The sequence below is a fragment of the Hetaerina americana genome, unplaced genomic scaffold, assembly GCF_022747635.1.
Source record: "Hetaerina americana unplaced genomic scaffold, ioHetAmer1.1.p SCAF_6, whole genome shotgun sequence".
Taxonomy (NCBI): domain Eukaryota; kingdom Metazoa; phylum Arthropoda; class Insecta; order Odonata; family Calopterygidae; genus Hetaerina; species Hetaerina americana.
Genome location: NW_027287205.1, coordinates 89497647 through 89515702, shown reverse-complemented (window position 1 = coordinate 89515702; position 18056 = coordinate 89497647). Strand labels below are relative to the sequence as shown.

Sequence of the window (18056 nt, the reverse complement as noted above, 5' to 3'; positions counted from 1 at the left end):
GAGATCAGGAGAATAAGGCGGATGTGACAACATTTCAAAGCCACATTGTGTTGATAACCAGTCATCCCATGGTCATGATTTCAGGTTACTCTGTGTTTACTTCTTAATAGAAGTCAGTAGTCATGGAACTCAGCATGCTGACATTTTGATTTGCGTAGTTCTTCATGAATGCTTTTAGGCACACTACCATAACTAAGATCAGTTTCATTCATTATCATTTGGATGGTTGCTCTCAAATCCAATAGGATAAAGTCCTCCACTTTCTTCACTGTGGTAGCATCATCCGTGAGAAATGGTCTTCCACTTCTTGCATCGTCTGCGAGGGGCATGTGGCCAGTTTGAAAATACCTTTTCCACCTCACAACTGTATCGAATAATGATGTAATTATGTATCATTATATATCATATAATAATGATATAATTATATCAAATACGGATATAATTGCCATAAATCATCATCATTTCATCTAGGATTTGCCGGGCAAGGTAACATTCCTAATGAAGGAAATTCATCAGAATGTGAGCCTCCATCTTCTCCATACTGCACTTGCTTCAATCTATGGCTTCCTGGAGCAAAATAAATCAAAATTAATAGCTATAATTTACAATGCTAAATACATAAAACCATAAACACAGCAATTAACCCAAAGGTTGGTTTGGTCTGTGATGATAAAGTTTACCAAGCCCTATATGGCGCATGTGAAATTCACATGTCAGGGTATGGGGGCCAGTTCCTTTTCCTGTGTCGGTTATGGTTTCTCAGAAAGATGTCTTGGGTGGAGAAAAATCACAGCTTTTTATCAATGTATTCAACTCTAAGTTCTTCTAGTGTCTTCAGCTTGTTGTTCCATTAAACCTTGTTGAAGGTATTCTGCAAATCCTAGTCAAAGTTTAGTACCCTAAAGCTGAGTATTGTCTCTCTTGTTCCTTGTTTTTTCCAATTTAGAATTTGTTTTAGAATTTTCTATAAGGCTTCCTTCTATATTTTCTTTTATTCTTTAGCTAATTATTCAAGTTGGTATTTTTGATATGTGGTACATCAGGCTCAATGGTCTGTGTTGTTGGTTTCTTTGGTATTGTTATCATAGTACTCTTCTTTAGGTCCTGTGGTAGTTTTCCTCTGTCGTAGCTACCTTTGATTATCCCAAAGAGGGTATCCTTCACTTTAACCTTGAGTATCTTAAATATTTCTTCTTTTTGTCATCTCCTTGGGTCGATTTGTTCTTCAGGTCTTTCCCGGCTCTGTCAACTTCACTTCTCAGAATGTTGAGGCCTCGTTTGTCGTTCTCTAATAAGATTTCTCATTTAATTAAGTCAGCTTCATGTGGTTTGGGCCCTTCGTAGAACACTTTTATGTATTCCTCTTGTTCATCTTCTATTATTATCTTTACATTAGCATCTTATGCTATTGGTACCTACTGCAACATTATAGTTAGCTTTTCTAGCAATATATGAAGCAGTTACTTATCCACTACAGAATCAGTACACTTCTTTGTGTCACAAGGAATCCACTACAGAATCTGTACACTTCTTTGTGCCACAAGGAAGTATACTAGGTCGGATACTGTTCTTTATTTATATAAATGATTTAATAACCTATGTAAACAGTGATGAAACAATTCCTTTTGAAGATGACACAATTTAATACTAAGTAGCAAGAGCAACCCAATGCTGGAGTATAATGCTAATATTTTCCTAGCACTTACTAACTTACTGGATTATAATACTAATATTTTCCTAGCACTTTTCCTAACACCTAGCTGGTTCATAAAAAATAAAATTACTATAAATTTTGAAAAACTATATGCAATTAAAAAAAAGAAACCCCTAAGATGATCTTTATATGAAAGACAATAGTCTGAAGAAAGTTAGTTGTATCTACTGTTTAGATTTAATATTTGACAAAAGCTTAAACTGGAATGAATGTATTAGGCATTTATATAGTACAGTAAACTTATCATAATATCCAAGGCCCTAATAAACGTAGCAATTACTGTAGATCAAGCAGTTTTAAAAACAGCCTACTTCGGTAATTTCCAATCTCTAATGTGTTATGGAATTATCTTTTGGGGTTCTGCTACGAGTGCTAGGAAAATATTCATCATGTCCAAAAAGAGTTATTAGATATATGGCTGAAATTCAGAGAAGAAAATCATGTGAAACTCATTTTATACCTCACTTGAAATCTTACCTGTAACATGTTGGTGTGCGTATATGCATGTGTCCATGTTCGAGAAAACATGTATCCATTTAAAAAAAAAAGAGAGTATCTATTGCTATGCCATAAGTCAAAGAAGGGAGGTGCATGTAATAAAGTATTCTACTTCTTTGTTTCGAAAAGGACCCCTTTATGCTGGCATCAAAATTAATTATCATTTACCAGCTGATATAAAAGATAGCAACTCATGAAATGTTTAAAACTAGCTTGAAATCTTTTTTAATCAAGAGTTGTTTTTATGGTCTAAGGTTATTTTTCATCAAGGTTTGACAAGCTGTAGCCATTTATTTTTTATTATAAACATGTATGTTAACATTTTTTGTTTTTTATGTGACATGTCTTATATTTTAACATTGTAAAATGACAAGATCAAATAACAATAAATAAAATCTCAGACATTGTGGGATTTACTTTTTCTATCGTCTCTTTATCAGTTTAAAAGCAATACAATACAATTCTCAAACAGCAAAAGATATAAAGTATCTTTTGCTGTTTCTCGCCTTTATGTTGCCATTTAATTCCCAAACAGCAGGTTTTTATCCGCTCTTTCTTGTCATTCTTGCACTCTTATATGACTCAATTCTGCATCTTTTCATTAAAGCTAATTGAAATGGGGTATTTTCATTTGCAGTTGAAATAATGGCTGAGAAGAGTACTCCAAAGAGACAGCATTCCGCACCAGAGTACCTGGAGAGGAGGAAGCAAGAGAGGAGAAAATCGGAGACGGGTCTTTTACTGCGTAATCGCCTTCGTAGAAGTAACAGGAAAGACAGCAGTGCAGCCATGACAGATGGAATGAGTTCCAAGGAGGTTGGTGCCTGTTTTATACTTGGCACTGATTATAGTGTTCACTTTAAATATGAATGGGGTCTCTTGATAATAATGCCTTTATTTACAGGCAGAGGATTAATATCCTTCACCCATATTTCAACAAAATATGAAAGTAAAAAATAATATCAATGAACATAGTACCTAAATCATAAATAGATCAGATAAAATAAATGAATAATTAGATAAATAATAATAAGCAAGTAATAGTGTGAGAAAAATTTTAATTTTAGACTGATTTTAGGTGATTGGGAAAGAATTGAAGGAGGAAATAAATATTTTGAGGGAATCAGGGCAGTGTAGCTAGGGAAGACATTCATCCTCAATGTCCCTCGTCCAGAAGAGAGGTTCCACTGGGGTGATAGGAAAGAGCGAGAGAGCAAAGAAGAGGCGAAGTTGGAGGTGTGTGTGTGTGAAGGGCTGGATACTAGCCATCGCACCTCCTTCGACGTGGATGCAATGGAAGGAGGAGGGGACTAGTCGGTTAGGATTGGGGTGAGGGGGATTTCAGAAGAGATGCTTCAGTGCTTGGGATATTGGGGGGTGTTTGGATGGAGATGTGTCGAGATTATGTCGAGGGAGGCGAGTGAAGGGAAGCACTATTGTTACCATGATGGTTTGGGCTCTTCTGAGGGAGAGAGGTTGAGTTCAGGAAAGCACCAGCAGCACCAGTTGGTCAACAAAGGCCCACGTTCCCTCTCTCAGGGAGAAACAATTGGTTGGCGTTACATGTCCATTTCACATATTTTGGGCAGGATAGAAGAGTAGTTGAGGGATGCGTGGTCGAGGAATGGAAATATCTGTGGTGAAAAGGCCTTCAGGGTTGCCATTTGGCTTTGGAAAGTAGATGATTTTTGCTGGTGAATTGGGAGATTAAGGTGTGAAGTATGTTTAATTTAATGTTGTTACACATTATGAAATGCCCTGGCAAAGTCAAAGCACATTCCAATCATTTCACAGTTTTGATCTAGAGCAGCCAGTATCCACTCAATTTTATTGATAAATGACAGTAGCTGTAGACTTCTATTTTTGAAAGCCATTTTGAAATGGTGAAAACAGGTTATTAGATTCAACCCTATTGAAGTCCATCATACCTTTATTCAAGCCGTAGAAATTTGGCATGAAATAAATTCTAGTAAGAAATAAGCTGCCAACTGACCAAAAAGCCAACAGTCAATTTTTGATATTGCCATTCTAAAATGAGAAAATAATAAATAAGAAATGAAGTACGAGTATAGGATGTATATTTGTAAAAAATGGAAACTTACACAATTAGGGAGTCATCTCCAGTCCCAGAACCGCTAGTTGCTCTATTATCTTTCATCATGCCTTCAACTGCAAAAGTAATTTTAATTTTTATATCGGAATGTGTATAAAATGGAAATAATAAAAACAAAATTGATAACTTACAATGTTATTATGGCCGGTATCTGTGGGGGACCAGGAACACCAGTAGTTTCTCCAACTATTTCCATTAATAATAGTTCAACTGAAAAAATAATTTTTATTTCAGGATAGAAAATTGAATATATGGAATATATTGGAATCATAAGGTCAAAAGCTGCACCCGAGTTCTTAGAAGGAAATGTTGTAATTTCATGTTTTATTTCTATTTAGTATATGGTACCTTGCAAGCCTCTGCTAGGTTGTGTAGCATCTTCAAGCCACTACTAGGGTTTGCAGTACACACATGTACATGTCCTACGGTATCTAGGAGAGATATACTTCCATATGCTTACTTGAGGAGTTGTTAGTAACAAGAAGGATATTGACTATAGTTACTTGAGATAATCACAACATACTTGGCTACTTAGAATGAAAATAGGAAAATACTTAATCCCTTACAGTTATTCTGATCCCTGAGTGTTGGTGGGAAAAATGATATCTTATATCTAGATGTTATGCACTTGATCTCTCCTATGATAGTTCGATGGGGCTATTAATACATTTTTAATATCATCACTGAAGAGCCCTGCTTTCAATTTATACAATAGATTTAATCTGTAATTTACCCTTCACTCCATGAGTGATTTTCTAACTTCATGAGTAATTCCCATGCCATTTATTAGCTTTGAATGTAAGGAAGATCACAGTAATTTTATACGATATATCAGTATAAAATTGGACCTAAATAGTGAGGAAAATGTATGGGCATCTGTTGCAAATGCAAATGTGTATTCTTAGTTTTTGTATGTTTAATTCCAATTTAATTTTAAGCCATGTCATGTTCTGCAGAATTTTAATGATATTGTTGCTTTTATAATGCCTGAAAATTATGGAAAATCAATTATGAATGTGGTTGATATTAAAGTATCCTTTTATTTCCCAAAAGCATTCACCAGCTGTTCACAGGCGTGGACGCAGGGCACAGAGTGTTAGTCAAGATCGCAGTGGAAGTTATAGTTGTGTTGGCACCAACCGTGAGCACCAGGAGACACTGCCAAGCACCGTTGAGAAAGTCAAGGTGAGGCTAATGCTCCAGTTACTTGCAGCTGCTTGTATTTACTTGTAACTCTGATGTTGGTCTGGCTATTAAATCTGGAATGTGTGCTTGTTGTGTTTACTGAAAATGTGCTCTATTTAACCTTTTTTGTGTATTTTAACCCCTTTTTTGTATACAGATAAGTTGCATTCTTCAGTGTATGTCTTGTTATTTTGTTGTCCTTCCATATGTATATGTCATTCAGTTGTATCAAATATTGTAGAGTAATGTATCTTGTGTGTTCTCTAGTATTGCCTCCTGCCTCTCCTTTTTCATTCAATTTTGCCCAGTTTATCTTATGGGTCAAGGAACCATGGATTATGGACTAGATGATTAAAAAAGTAGACGAGAAGGATATGAAAAATGTAAAAACGGAGATAGGTAGAAGGGCATATATGCAGTTAAATAATAAACTGAGGTGGAAAACGAACACAGTGGAACTTCACCTAATGACCACCTCAAATAGCAAGTTATTGACATAATGAGAAAAAGTATTGTTTCCAAAAATGGCTTGAATAGTGAGTGACTTTTCGCATAACGAGTGACAGGGAGAGGGGAATTCCCGGATACATTGCAAGCTGGCTACTGCAGTTTGTCTCCAGCACTTGTTCTGCTAATATCTTAGCATCGCTAGTGATTGCACATTTTTCCAAACTTGTGTTCAAACATATTATTTTTTTATTATTTGCAAAGTTTGCTAATATTGTGTGCATATTTTGAAAATTGATCTAAAGGAATATATGTTAGAAGAAAGCCATAAGAGAATAAAAATAACAGAAATGAAAAGTTAAATCATTGAAAATAGGGAACAAGGTATGAGCGTGGCTGATATGGTACGCACATAAGCAATCAGTTGACATCAATGATTGGCCTTTTCTTCAAGAACACAGACAAGACTCAAGAGAAAGATCCTTCAAATAGAGTGAAAACAGTATCTAAACAACGGTTATGTTTTATCAATGATGTTGAAAGATTGCTTCTCATATGGATAAATGAAGAGCAATCAATTTCAATGTAATTTTTGAGATGAGGAAAGAGTGATTTTCAACAATCTTATTAATAAGATGTCAGAATCATTAACAGCCAATCAAGTATTTAAGGAGAGCCATGAATGCTTGAAGAAGTTAATGAGGAGAACCATCATATACAGCATTGTGAGGCATGGTGAAGCAGTTCGCTCTGAATCAAAGGCAGCAAAGAACAGTTAGAAAGGGTAACTTCAAAAAGCTTGTACATATTTTGGCATGAAATGCATTATCATATTTTACAAGAATTTATATTTGCGAAAAAGTTGTTTCTCTTTACGAGAAAGATTGCGGAACCGATTATACTTGTATTATGAGGTTTCACAATTGAGTGAAAGCCACAAACAAAATAATAGGAAACAAACAAAAAAATTCTCTTCCATGGACACAATGCATGTGTGGGCCCTGCATGGTTTGGATTGTGAAAATTATGGCATTAAATTTTCAACTATTACAAAATCTAGCGTATTCACTGGATATGGCCCCCAGTGGCTTTTTTCCAAACTTGAAAAATGGGGTGGTGGAAAACTATTCATGTAAAATAGGAGGTCATCACCAACACAGATCCCTATTTTGAGGACCTTCCGAAATCCTACTGGTTGGATTTTACTAAAAAATGAGGAGAAACACTGGGAAAATCGTATCAAGCTTTAAGGAGATTGTTGAAAAAAAGAGTCTACCCAAAAAATGTTTTCTGTTTTTCTAAGGACCAATTGAACGATCCACTTAGTAAGGGGATAAGTAAGATGAAATAATGGAAGAGTGGTGAGGGCAGGGATACAAAAACAGTGATTGCAACTCACTGCACTGACGGGAAGCAAAGACTCAGCATGTTGACTGAAGAAAACACAGAAATGGTGCGCTGGGTGATGATGAGTCAATAATTATGAAAAATATTCTTGGAAGTGAATATAAAGTCAGTTAAAACTATGGTTATGGCATACAAAACTCAAGAAACACAAATTCAAGATACGCTCACATATTTGGTTTTTCAATATTTTGGTGGCACAACCACCTTTCTCAACGGAGGGAAGAAAGCTGAGGCTAGGGTTTATGGTGCAGGACAGCTAGGGCATGGGAAGGATGGGGGCAGGATAAAGAGGTTCATTGGGTTGATCTGTAGGGGCGGAGGTCAATGGGAAGGAAAAGGGTGTGCTCCCCAGTGGGAAAGGTTTAGCTCTGGGTCCGAGCAGGCTCCCAGAAACCATATGCCTGCCACCACCTTCTCATGCTCATCCTGCAATATAAACTAATCTATTTTCATTAGGTTTGTGGGATGGTAATGGATGGATATTATAATTGGAGAAAAGTCCTCGAATTTCTTATTATGGATCTAAATGTTCATGGGGATGGAACCGAATGGTTTTTCTGCTCATAATTCAGTCACGGAATGCTTTTATTTTTAAATGTAAATCATCCAAGCGTAAATTTTGCCATTGCATTGGTTAAAAATACTGAATAATTGAAAGTAACACATGACGACATGCCTTTGGTGTCAATACATGCTAATATCTCCAATTGTGTGTCATTCCTTTTTAGGATCGTTTTGGCAGCTGGAGAAGGAAGTCTGAGCCTAGCTACTCACCAAAATCAAGCACATCCATTGGTCATCTGTCAATTTATGTTTCACCTGACTTCATTGAGAGGAGCACTGATTCTCTGATTGATGAACCCAGAAAAGATGAGATCTCCATCAGCCAAAATGAGAAAATGTGTGAGGGAGATGGCCAGGATGACCAGTTGATGAAGAAAATTAATTATTTGGAGTACAATCAGCCAAGCAGGCAGAGTGACTGTAGCAAAGGGGAACACTCTGGCAATGAAGAGTGCAGGCAGGAGTCCCTGGAGGAAATTGTCGGGCAGCTGGTGATGCAGAGCCACCAGTTCCAGAAGATGCTAATGAGGCAGCACAGAAGGATCCAAAGTGGAAGTCCCAGTCGAAGCAGGCATCATCCTAGAGCTGAGAAAGATAGTTGTGGGGAGTCCCATGGTGATCATGGGTCACCAGAGGCTTTGCTACCCCGAGGGGAGGGACTCACACCAAGATTGCCTTCAGCAGCCAACATGTTCCGAGCACAAAGGCAAGCACACATGCATGCCCTGAGGCAAGAGCAAAGGCTGTCGTCCATATCACACCACAGGGATATAGAAGGGGAGGAGCCTAGTCAAATCATTGCAGAGGATTATATGTCTCTCACTTTAAGCAATGGAAAAACTGCCAGTTGTGTGCAAGAAAATGAAAATTGTTTGGAACACCTCTTCAACATTGATTCCAGTAACTTGCCTAGGTCAAACAATGGGCATATGGGGAATTATGATAACCTGCAGAATGTTTGGGAGAGTGTAAGGCAGGCCAAGAAGGAATACAAGGGAGCAGTAACCCCAATGGACTCCCAGCACAGTAAAGGTGAGCCTTCTCTGTGGTCCTCTCCTTCCTGCCTGGAGGCATGCATCCCCACTTTGCCTGCTGTGTGGCTGAAACAGCAGGAGAGTCACCTGGCCACCCCCAGCCTCAAGTCAGGCTCCCTCCCAAGAGGCTTCCAGCTAGGTCAGCCATCCCCTGGGCAGCCTTCCCACCGACATGGTGCCCTTGAAAGTGCCTCCCCACTGTCCCCAGCCATCAATGGCATCAATGATGAGGGATGCCCCTCGAGCACATTCAGGATGGAGCGACCCTTCACAATAGCGTCCGAGTCTCCTGGTCGAGCAGATGAGATTGACTTTGAGGACATTGAGCAATACATGGCAGAGACAGGACGCAGAGGAGGCGGGTCATCATTCCTCCCCCCAAGGTTTCCTCTGTCCCCACTGATAGGCTCCCGGCCAGAGGAAGAGGAAGACGAGGAGGAAGAGGAGGACTCCAGCACAGCTTCCCACATCCATGTGCACCCAGATTACAGGATCTACCGACCGAGCATGTCCCGGGCCACCCTGAAACACGTAATTTCCAGTGTCAGCAGTAGACTGGCCAACCTCCGCATCAGTGCATCCTCAGTCACTACGGAAGATGAGGAGGATGGAGAGGAAGGTCACCATGGAGGCCAGAGGAGAATTGGCAGCTCATGTCCCAACTCCCTCGACTCCAACCACATCTACGGGAGTCGCCTTTCTGGGGGTCTTCCAAGTGGAGGGGACTCTGAGCCGGAAGCTGGGAGAGGGGGCAGCTGGTTGGTGTACTCACTGGCACGCCACTACAGTCGCAGCCTCAAGGAAAGGATACGGAGCATCATGACAATGAACTTGGTTGGTGGTACGAGCAGTGTCAACCTTGATCATGATCCTCCAGAGAGTCCGAGAGGTGGAAGAGATTCTGACTGCCATTCTTCTGACCAGTTCATCTCCCAGGACAACCTGAATCAAACATTGAATCGATCCAGCCCATCAAAGAGCTCGACTCCTCCCGTGACATACCACAAGCAGGGCAGTTCCAGTCTTGGGGCTCGCATTGCTCATGGCGGTGAGGTACCAGACTACGCGACACCACACATTCATGGAGTTGGGGAGAAGGTCGTGGATATCAAAGAAGACATTTCCTCAAGGCCTGACTCACTCTTGTCAGCGACTTCATCCGCTTGCACTTCCTCCAGTGATTCAGACAATAAGACTCTCAGCTGCCCACAAGACTCTAGTTCAGTGCAGTCAGAACAAACAGGTACCTGCAGCACTGTCATGAGCGCTGAGGAAGATGAGGAGGATGACTATGGAGGTGGTTCAGGAGACAGCTACTATGAGAAGTCCTTTGAGGCCATTGAGTCATTCCTCTCGGACCCAAGCATGGGCTGCACTATTGTGGGTGATGCCTTTCGGGACAGTGCAATTTTCAGTGACCACGAAGAGGTGGAAGTGATGATCGGCAGGGCAAGTGGTGACCCATCCAAAGTGACCCTCTTGGAGCCACCCCCATCGAGGGTCACCTCTTCCCTTCGCCCCAGGATCCCACCTCCTGTGCCTGCCAAACCCACCGCATGCAGCATGGCCTTAGCTGGGCTACCCCACCCCTCTGCTCCCCAAGTCACTCCCCAGGGGCCCTCGCTGTTGCCACTCCAGCTGCAGGGGGTGAAGTCAGTCCGTGAGAGGAGGCAGGAACTGGAAATGTGGAGGAGCAGCCTTGACATGTCTGGGGACAGCATCACCGTGGTTAGGTGTGAAGGGGCAGGGCAGAGGGTCAGGGAAGATATCACCTTGGAGGGTACAGAGGGTGGGGCCACACCCAAGGGCTGGGTTCGGCATGTGATAGGGAAACTCCAAGGGGACTGAGTGTCACTTGCGAGAGACTGGATAAGTGTTCTCTCGCATTTAATTTGCCCTTTCTTCTCACTCCTGACTGTGGGGAATGCCTGGAGTGCTAGTCACTTGCATTTTTCTCATTGCAGGAAAGTGCCAAGTCGTGTTTTGTCAATTTGATTGAGAAGTCTTGTACATTGTGATTGACATTGAAGATGAACCATGTAATTTATAGCTCTCAAGAGTATAAAAGAATGTGCCTTTGATACTATTTTCAGTATTTATCATGATAAAAATTTGTGTGCTAGCCTCTTTTGTACAAATGTAATAAATAGAATTATGGTATTTTGCTAGATTTAACATATTTGCTCTTGTTGAAATCTCTTTGATTTATATTCATATCTTGTTTTGTCTGATTCCATCATAAGTCTTGATGTTGAATTATTTACCGAGTGTAATTATGAGAGGTAGGTATTAATTTAATCAAAAGCTTCCAAAAATCTGGCAAAAATTACCATTGGCCCATGATAAATCACAGTTTATCAAAAAGCATTTATAAATTTTTGTATCCACTGTATGTTGTTGTTCTGTACTATTTGTGAAATTTTCTATGGATACTTCCGTGCAATACTGCAGCTGTAGCTGTTTAGAGAAAATGAAGATAATGAAATTGCATGGTGTTAGTTGGAATATTTATTCATTTCCTTGACCACTTTAGATGTACCATATTTCCCAAACTACAAACAAGATGCACTTTTTGGCTCCAAAGTGTGCTCTAAAATCAGCCTGTTTCTTATAGGCAGGGTTATTAAGGGTATGGCTTCATCAGATAAGTTGCAACCCGAATCTCCAGAAATAATACTTCTTATTAAGTATTTTTGCCTGCATCAGGTATAGAAAATGTTTGCCGTTATTATAAATGTTAATAATATCACTTTTGAGTCAATAGTAAGCAAAAGATTTTTCGTATTTCCATGAAAGTATTCCCTAAAAAAATTCTTAAATAAATCATAAATGTATACACTGTCATGTATTTAGTTACATCTCAACTGTGGTGCTACCACAAAACTTAATATGCCTTGGGCTAACAGGAATGTTGCCCATCTGAAAATGCATACATGCAAGGATAATTAGAAATGTTCTCAGAAGGGAATAGAACAAAAACGGCTTAACTCAGGGAAACTTTTTTATTTTTCAATGAAGTCTCCCTGTGCACTAATACCCTTGGTCCAGTGATGTTCCAATGTCTTGATCGCATCTCAAAAATTAGTTTCCTTCGGGCCTGCAAAATACCCATCTACTTCGGCTGTTAGTTCTTTGTTTGAAGAGAATCTTAATCCAACGAGGAAAACTTTGAGCTTGGGGAAGAGATGGAAATTTGATGGAGCCAATTAAGGCAAAAAAGGCAGGTTTGGCAACATTTGGTGTCTTAGTTCATTTATTTTTGTAATAGTAATGGCACTTGTGTGTGGGCGTGTATTGCCTTAATGAAAGAGGACTTTCTTCCTTGCTAAACCCGGCCTTTTCTGTATATCTTTTGCTATAATTGTTCCAGGAGGTTGGGATAGTATTGTCCAGTAATTGTTTGACCAGTTGGAGGATAATTTATCAGTGGAATCCCTTGCGCATCCCATAAAACTGAAGCCATCAACGTTCCAGCTGGCTCTATTGTCTTCCCTTTCTTTGGTGGTCATGAATCAGTATGTTTCCTCTGCTTTGACTGCTGTTTTTTCTTTGGAGTATAGTGGTTGACACAAGTTTCATCTGTGGTCACAAACTGACACAGAAAATCTTAATCATTGCTCTTAAAACAGATCAAAGATAATGTATCATTGTTCAGAAATTTCCCTTATTATACATTTGTGATCCTGTGTCAAGAGTCACGACACTCATTTAGCGGATAGTTTTCTCATCCAATTCCATTATTAATTTGTCACCTGAAGATGATGTAAAACATCGAAACTGAGTCGTGCTATCAAAATTATCCAGTGGAAAATTGTTGCTATCTTTTCTTAATTATGTTTGAATTCCACCACATCACACCTGAAACTACTCAATTTGCCCACTGTTAATATTTTGTATGTGCATTCATATGGCATCCCTACAGATTCAATGATCTCTCGTACTTTCAGTCAGCAATCCTTCATGATTATTTTACGCACTTATGCAATAATTTCTTGGGTAGCGGCACATTTTGGCCAATCAACACACGGATGATAACCTAGGCTGTCCCAACCAAACTTAAACTTCTTTGTCCCCATGGCAACAATAAAAGTTGAAGGAGCAGAGTCCCTCAGAGTGTTCTGAAACTCGACATTTCGACGAATTTCCTTTGCTTTCATACCTTTCTTTACAAAGTATTTAATCACTGCTAGAATCTCAATTTTTTCCATCTTCACAAATCACTACACGGGAACGACAGCAGAGAGGCATCCGGACCACAGCTGATGTGTTACATGTTTACCCATTAAGGATTACCTACTACTATGTAGGAAACTTGTTGTGCTAGCACTGGCATCAGGTGGTGATTCCAAGAGCCTTTCTAACTACCTTTGTATGTGGGTGCCCGATAAACTCAGAGTCTATAGGTGCTACAGAGTCAACCTTAATTTGTATGATGGTTTTGTAAAGGTATAGAAAATGGTTGCTTTTAATACAGATTTCGATAATGTCAAAATAATAGGAAGAACTAAAGATCGCATAAAAAGTTGAAATGATGATAACATTTTGTGGGATCTTAAGAGAGAAGATAATCATGAAATATTGCATATAAACTTGAATTCATAAGTTATGTTACAAAACAAGGCTGTTTGAAAGGCATTTTTGACCCAGTGATGACAAATTTCCAGGATTATATGATGAATAAACATTACTCTGTGCAGCTGCTAATTTTTTAATGTAACAATTCAATTGTCTCCGTATGAAGTGTTAGCATAAAAATAATTTGATCTTTTCTAATGATCCAAGAATTTTTTGTGAATTCTGACCAGAAAAATCATGGTGTGTCTTATGGGCTGGGAAATATGATAGTTCATTTTATTTACATAGCTTAGATTACTTGAACTTGTCTCAAACTACATGGCTCTAGAGTGGGGTTTGGGAATTCAAGCCGAAGGCTGATTTTTGTAGTTAGGTGAGGCAAATGTGATCCTCCTCATTCATATCATTCTCTTTATTTATAGAATTTCATGATTCTCAATGTACGGATGACTCTGTTACTTAATCCATCCAAAATTTGTGTTTTGTGGTGATCATGATGTATGGGCATTTATTGGTGAGTTTGATACATCACAGCAACCTACCAGTACTTTTCTTGTGAAGTTTTTAGCCAACCATTTTTGGTATCATATTTCTCCTTGTTGCCCAAGGTAAAGTCCTCTGCCATGCACTCAAGCTCTACTTTGTCTAATACAAGCTCTGAGGTTACTCAGTCAATCAGTTCAATTACTCTCTCACTTCTCTAGTCACTCCCTACTGACCTTAGTGAGTACTGATGCAAAAGTGGAATCACTTTCTGCTCTAATTGGAATTGCGCATGTTTAATTTTTCTGTGGTAGACTCCTTGCATGCATGGCTGCTGTGTGTGCTCAAATTCTAAGGATGCTGCTCTGGTGACCAGTGACAAAATCCAGCATCTTGCTGGATTATGAAGTCCGGTGCTATTTTTCCTGCATTTTGTGGAAGGCTATTGTACATATCAGCCACTCACCAATGAGCAGTAGAATATGATGCGATTCATACCACATTCATGTTTTGGTAATTGAAATATAAATGGAAATCCATGGATAAGGAAGCAGGTGATGGCATTAATTGGTTTGTACAGAGAAGAAACCTGTTTATATGCAGTCCATTGATAATATAAATTTGGCCTGTTCAATTAGAATCGGGCAATTTATTGTTTCAATTTTTTAGGGTACCTTATTTTTAAACTCCCAATACAATTTAGTTAATAATTTACAAAATACAAAATGTGAGTCAAATACCCTTACTTTCCGCCATTCTCCCAGTTCCCTTTTTATCTTTTGTTGATAAATCTATCCAACATGTTCTTAATCAGTTCCTCGTGCAGATATTTCCCAATTTGTTGGACGTTATGCAAATATCCAAGGATAGCTTCAAATTTGCGTGTTTCCTCGGCATTAATTGGGCAATAAAGGACTCTGTGTATTGCCGTGTCCTCCTCCATCATGCATTCATACGTCCCCTTCTTGTTTTTCCCTATTTTCTTGAGGTATGATCTAAACTCCCCACTTCCTGTTAAAATTCACATGATACCTTTGTAAATTTTAAAGTTGATCTTCATTCTTTCCTTCATGCTAGGTAGGAATTGCCTGGTCGTTTTCCCCTTTTCTAATGTTTCTCATTCCCATTTATCTAGGAAATACACTCTCATAACCTTCCTTTCATTTCTCAGTTGGAGACAAAGTTACATCTCCCAGAGTAGCCTCTTCCATCTGCTTCATCAGTGACTTGATTCTTCTTTCCTCTATTGAGAATATTATCGGCTGTAGCCTAGTAATTATTTGTGCAGCTTCATTATAGACCATATTGTAGCTCCCGGATATTGCAATTAGGCAAGATCTTTGGGCCTACTCCAGTTTCTGCTGTAATTTAGCCTCTCTCCCCAAACCTCGCAGTTGTATGCCAATATTGGAATGGTGGCTCCATTGCATATAGCTCTTAGGCTATTTGTGGTGATGCCAAATCTGTTTCTCCACGGCCTTTGCAAGTTGTTAAATATTTTCTTGACCTTGCCTTCTGCGTAATTTGCATGTTCTTAGAATGTAAAGTCTGTCATCAAATTCAATGCCCAGATATCTGAATGCGGAGGTTCTTTTGATGTTTTGACCATAGATTTTTCTAGTTGGGTTTCGTAACATTTTTTTCCCAAACACGACTGATTTGGTCTAATTAACAGAAATGTTGAATTTCAGTTTCACACTCCATGACTCCACCATATGGCAACATTCCTTTGCAATGTTTTCTATTTCTCTCCTGGAATTCGCAGGCATTAAGATCACAACGTCATTGGCATAGGCTGTCCATCGGCAGTGACCCCTGTGGGGCCCCTTTTGTGATGTTCTTTTCAGCTTCCAAGTTATCTGGTTGTATTTTGGCTGTTCTATTCAAGAAATAATGTTTAATTCATTTTACAATTGGTCCCTGAATTTTATAACTTTTGAATTGGTTTATGCAATGGGGCCACCATAAGGAATCAAATGATGCTTCGTAATCTATGAATAAGACCACCTTATATTTAGGATTTTTGATTTCTAGCAGCAGTTTCATTGCCGCAGCCGCATGAAAGTTCTTCATTGCTACAGTCCATTGTCGGAATGAGATTATTGATGAAATGCGGGCGTTGATAAAAGATATAAAATTGCTTTGAAACATATTTCCACTCATCTGATCTTGGAAGCAAATTTTGCATTTGAGAGCCAAGACAATTGCTTTTAAAGCATTGGATGCCGACTTCCACTGAGTTTTTTTTGCAATCTGTAGAACATGAGAGGTCCTGAAATATGTCTGCAGTCACATGATTCCACAAAGTAACAGCAAGTGCTGCTTGGTGTGGAATATGTGCAGTTTTGCTCATGATGTTGTGCATTGTTTCATAATTAAAGGGTTGATCAGCTGTGCAAGTTGCTACAGATCATTTTTGTGCTGGATTAGTTCTCAAAAGACTGGATCTTAGGGATTCTCCATTCATTAATAGAAAAAGTTCCAAGTAATTTAAAGTAAAGATTCAAGGAACCCAGCATCTTAAGTATTTGTGTACCTCGGTTCATCATCATATAACATACTTGGGGGTGTCTCTTCCTGAAGTTCTGATATGCAGCAACTCCATAGACTTCATTCCTTAACTTTTCATATCTAATTTTGCACATTTCCACTGATTGGCTTTAAAAACTGTAATAAGGTAAATGTGAAAAAATACAAAGTTTACATATTCTGTGATCATGGATTTTCACAAAGTTGAACCTGAAACTCAAAGTTTTTCATGCGCAGCAGACTATTAACCCGACGACCAAGGTCCTCCGTTAAGTGTACTATCCAGGTGTTGCAGAACTTTCCTATTGAGCTGCCTTCCTTTTCTCTTCATCATTGGAGCAAGCTTAGCAGCAAAGAATAACAAGCAAAGATCTCTCTGAATGGCCATCAATGAAAATTGCATCATGTGAACTGGGCTTAACAGCTACCACACTTCTGCTCCCATTAGATTTTGGCACACCTTCTAAACAAGTGGCAATTGTCTGTAAGGTCCTTGTAGAAGAGATCAGATCTTCAAAGGCTGGATTGTGAGATCCTGTGATTTTTTGCTATCTCAAATTGACTTTATGAAGCACATTAGAAGCTGTTTTGGTAACTTCATATACCATGACACATTTCACAATAAGAAACATATTCCTGTCAGTGTGCAACACTAGTCAAGCCATTTTTTCTATCTCCAGGATTTTGTGATTTCATATGCTGAATAAACCGTCTAATCTACCAAGATTACTGCCTCTTTACCAGTGAAGGCATGATCTATGCAAGCATTTTAACATATATTGTATTGTTTGAAAATAGAGTTCTTTGGTTCCCTTCTGGGTTGCATTGTTAATTAGCACTGACACTTTGAAGGCTGAGTCAGCCATTGTCTTCAGAATAAAGGGATTCACCCGGAAAAAGTGGCGGACTTAGACGTCAAAATGTTGGTGTAGGCCAAAGTTGCACACCCATGGAAAACCCAAAAACTCTAGTTCATTGACTGGGAAAACATGTGGCCCTTCATTGATTTGCTGGTGCAATGAATATAATTTTCCATCAAGGCTTTGAGAGCATGCCTACATTTTGCTGCAGCTTTCAAGTACCGTGAAGAGGATCTGTATAGACTCACAGTCAGGAGTATGCAATCTGTGATAAATTCATGAATTATTTCACATTATTCACTGCAATTATAATGAGTAGTGAACAGCAGTTTTGTTAGCTCTTCGAATTTCCCTGTTGTCTTGCCAAGTTATATGCTACCCAGAGTTATGCTTTTGAAGTCATCGTTTTCCCTTCTTGTTCTGAAGCACTCTCTTCTCACTTGTCAGCATGAATGCTCCAATTATCACACTCATACACAAATAAATAAACTCTTACATTAATTGCTCCATGACATTGCATGACCCTTATAATCTTCCTGTCTATTATTCTGATTTTTCCAATGTTGAACGATACATGCTGCAATTTACTGCAGTGTCATTCTCCCAGTTTCTGCATCCAATAACTCTATACACAAATATTCTGCATT

At 39.0% G+C, this 18056-nt stretch overlaps 1 protein-coding gene across 1 annotated transcript in view; it reads left to right on the top strand.

The window, feature by feature from the left end:
* The window catches only part of GEFmeso (Guanine nucleotide exchange factor in mesoderm), a 101096-nt gene extending 89664 nt beyond the window's left edge, over window positions 1-11432 (top strand). The window contains exons 11-13 of the mRNA XM_071594269.1: window positions 2850-3028; window positions 5379-5510; window positions 8093-11432. Of these exons, the coding sequence (XP_071450370.1) occupies window positions 2850-3028; window positions 5379-5510; window positions 8093-10810 (3029 nt within the window). The 3' untranslated portion in view covers window positions 10811-11432. The remainder of the gene's footprint in view (window positions 1-2849; window positions 3029-5378; window positions 5511-8092) is intronic.
* The last annotated feature ends 6624 nt before the right edge of the window (window positions 11433-18056 follow it).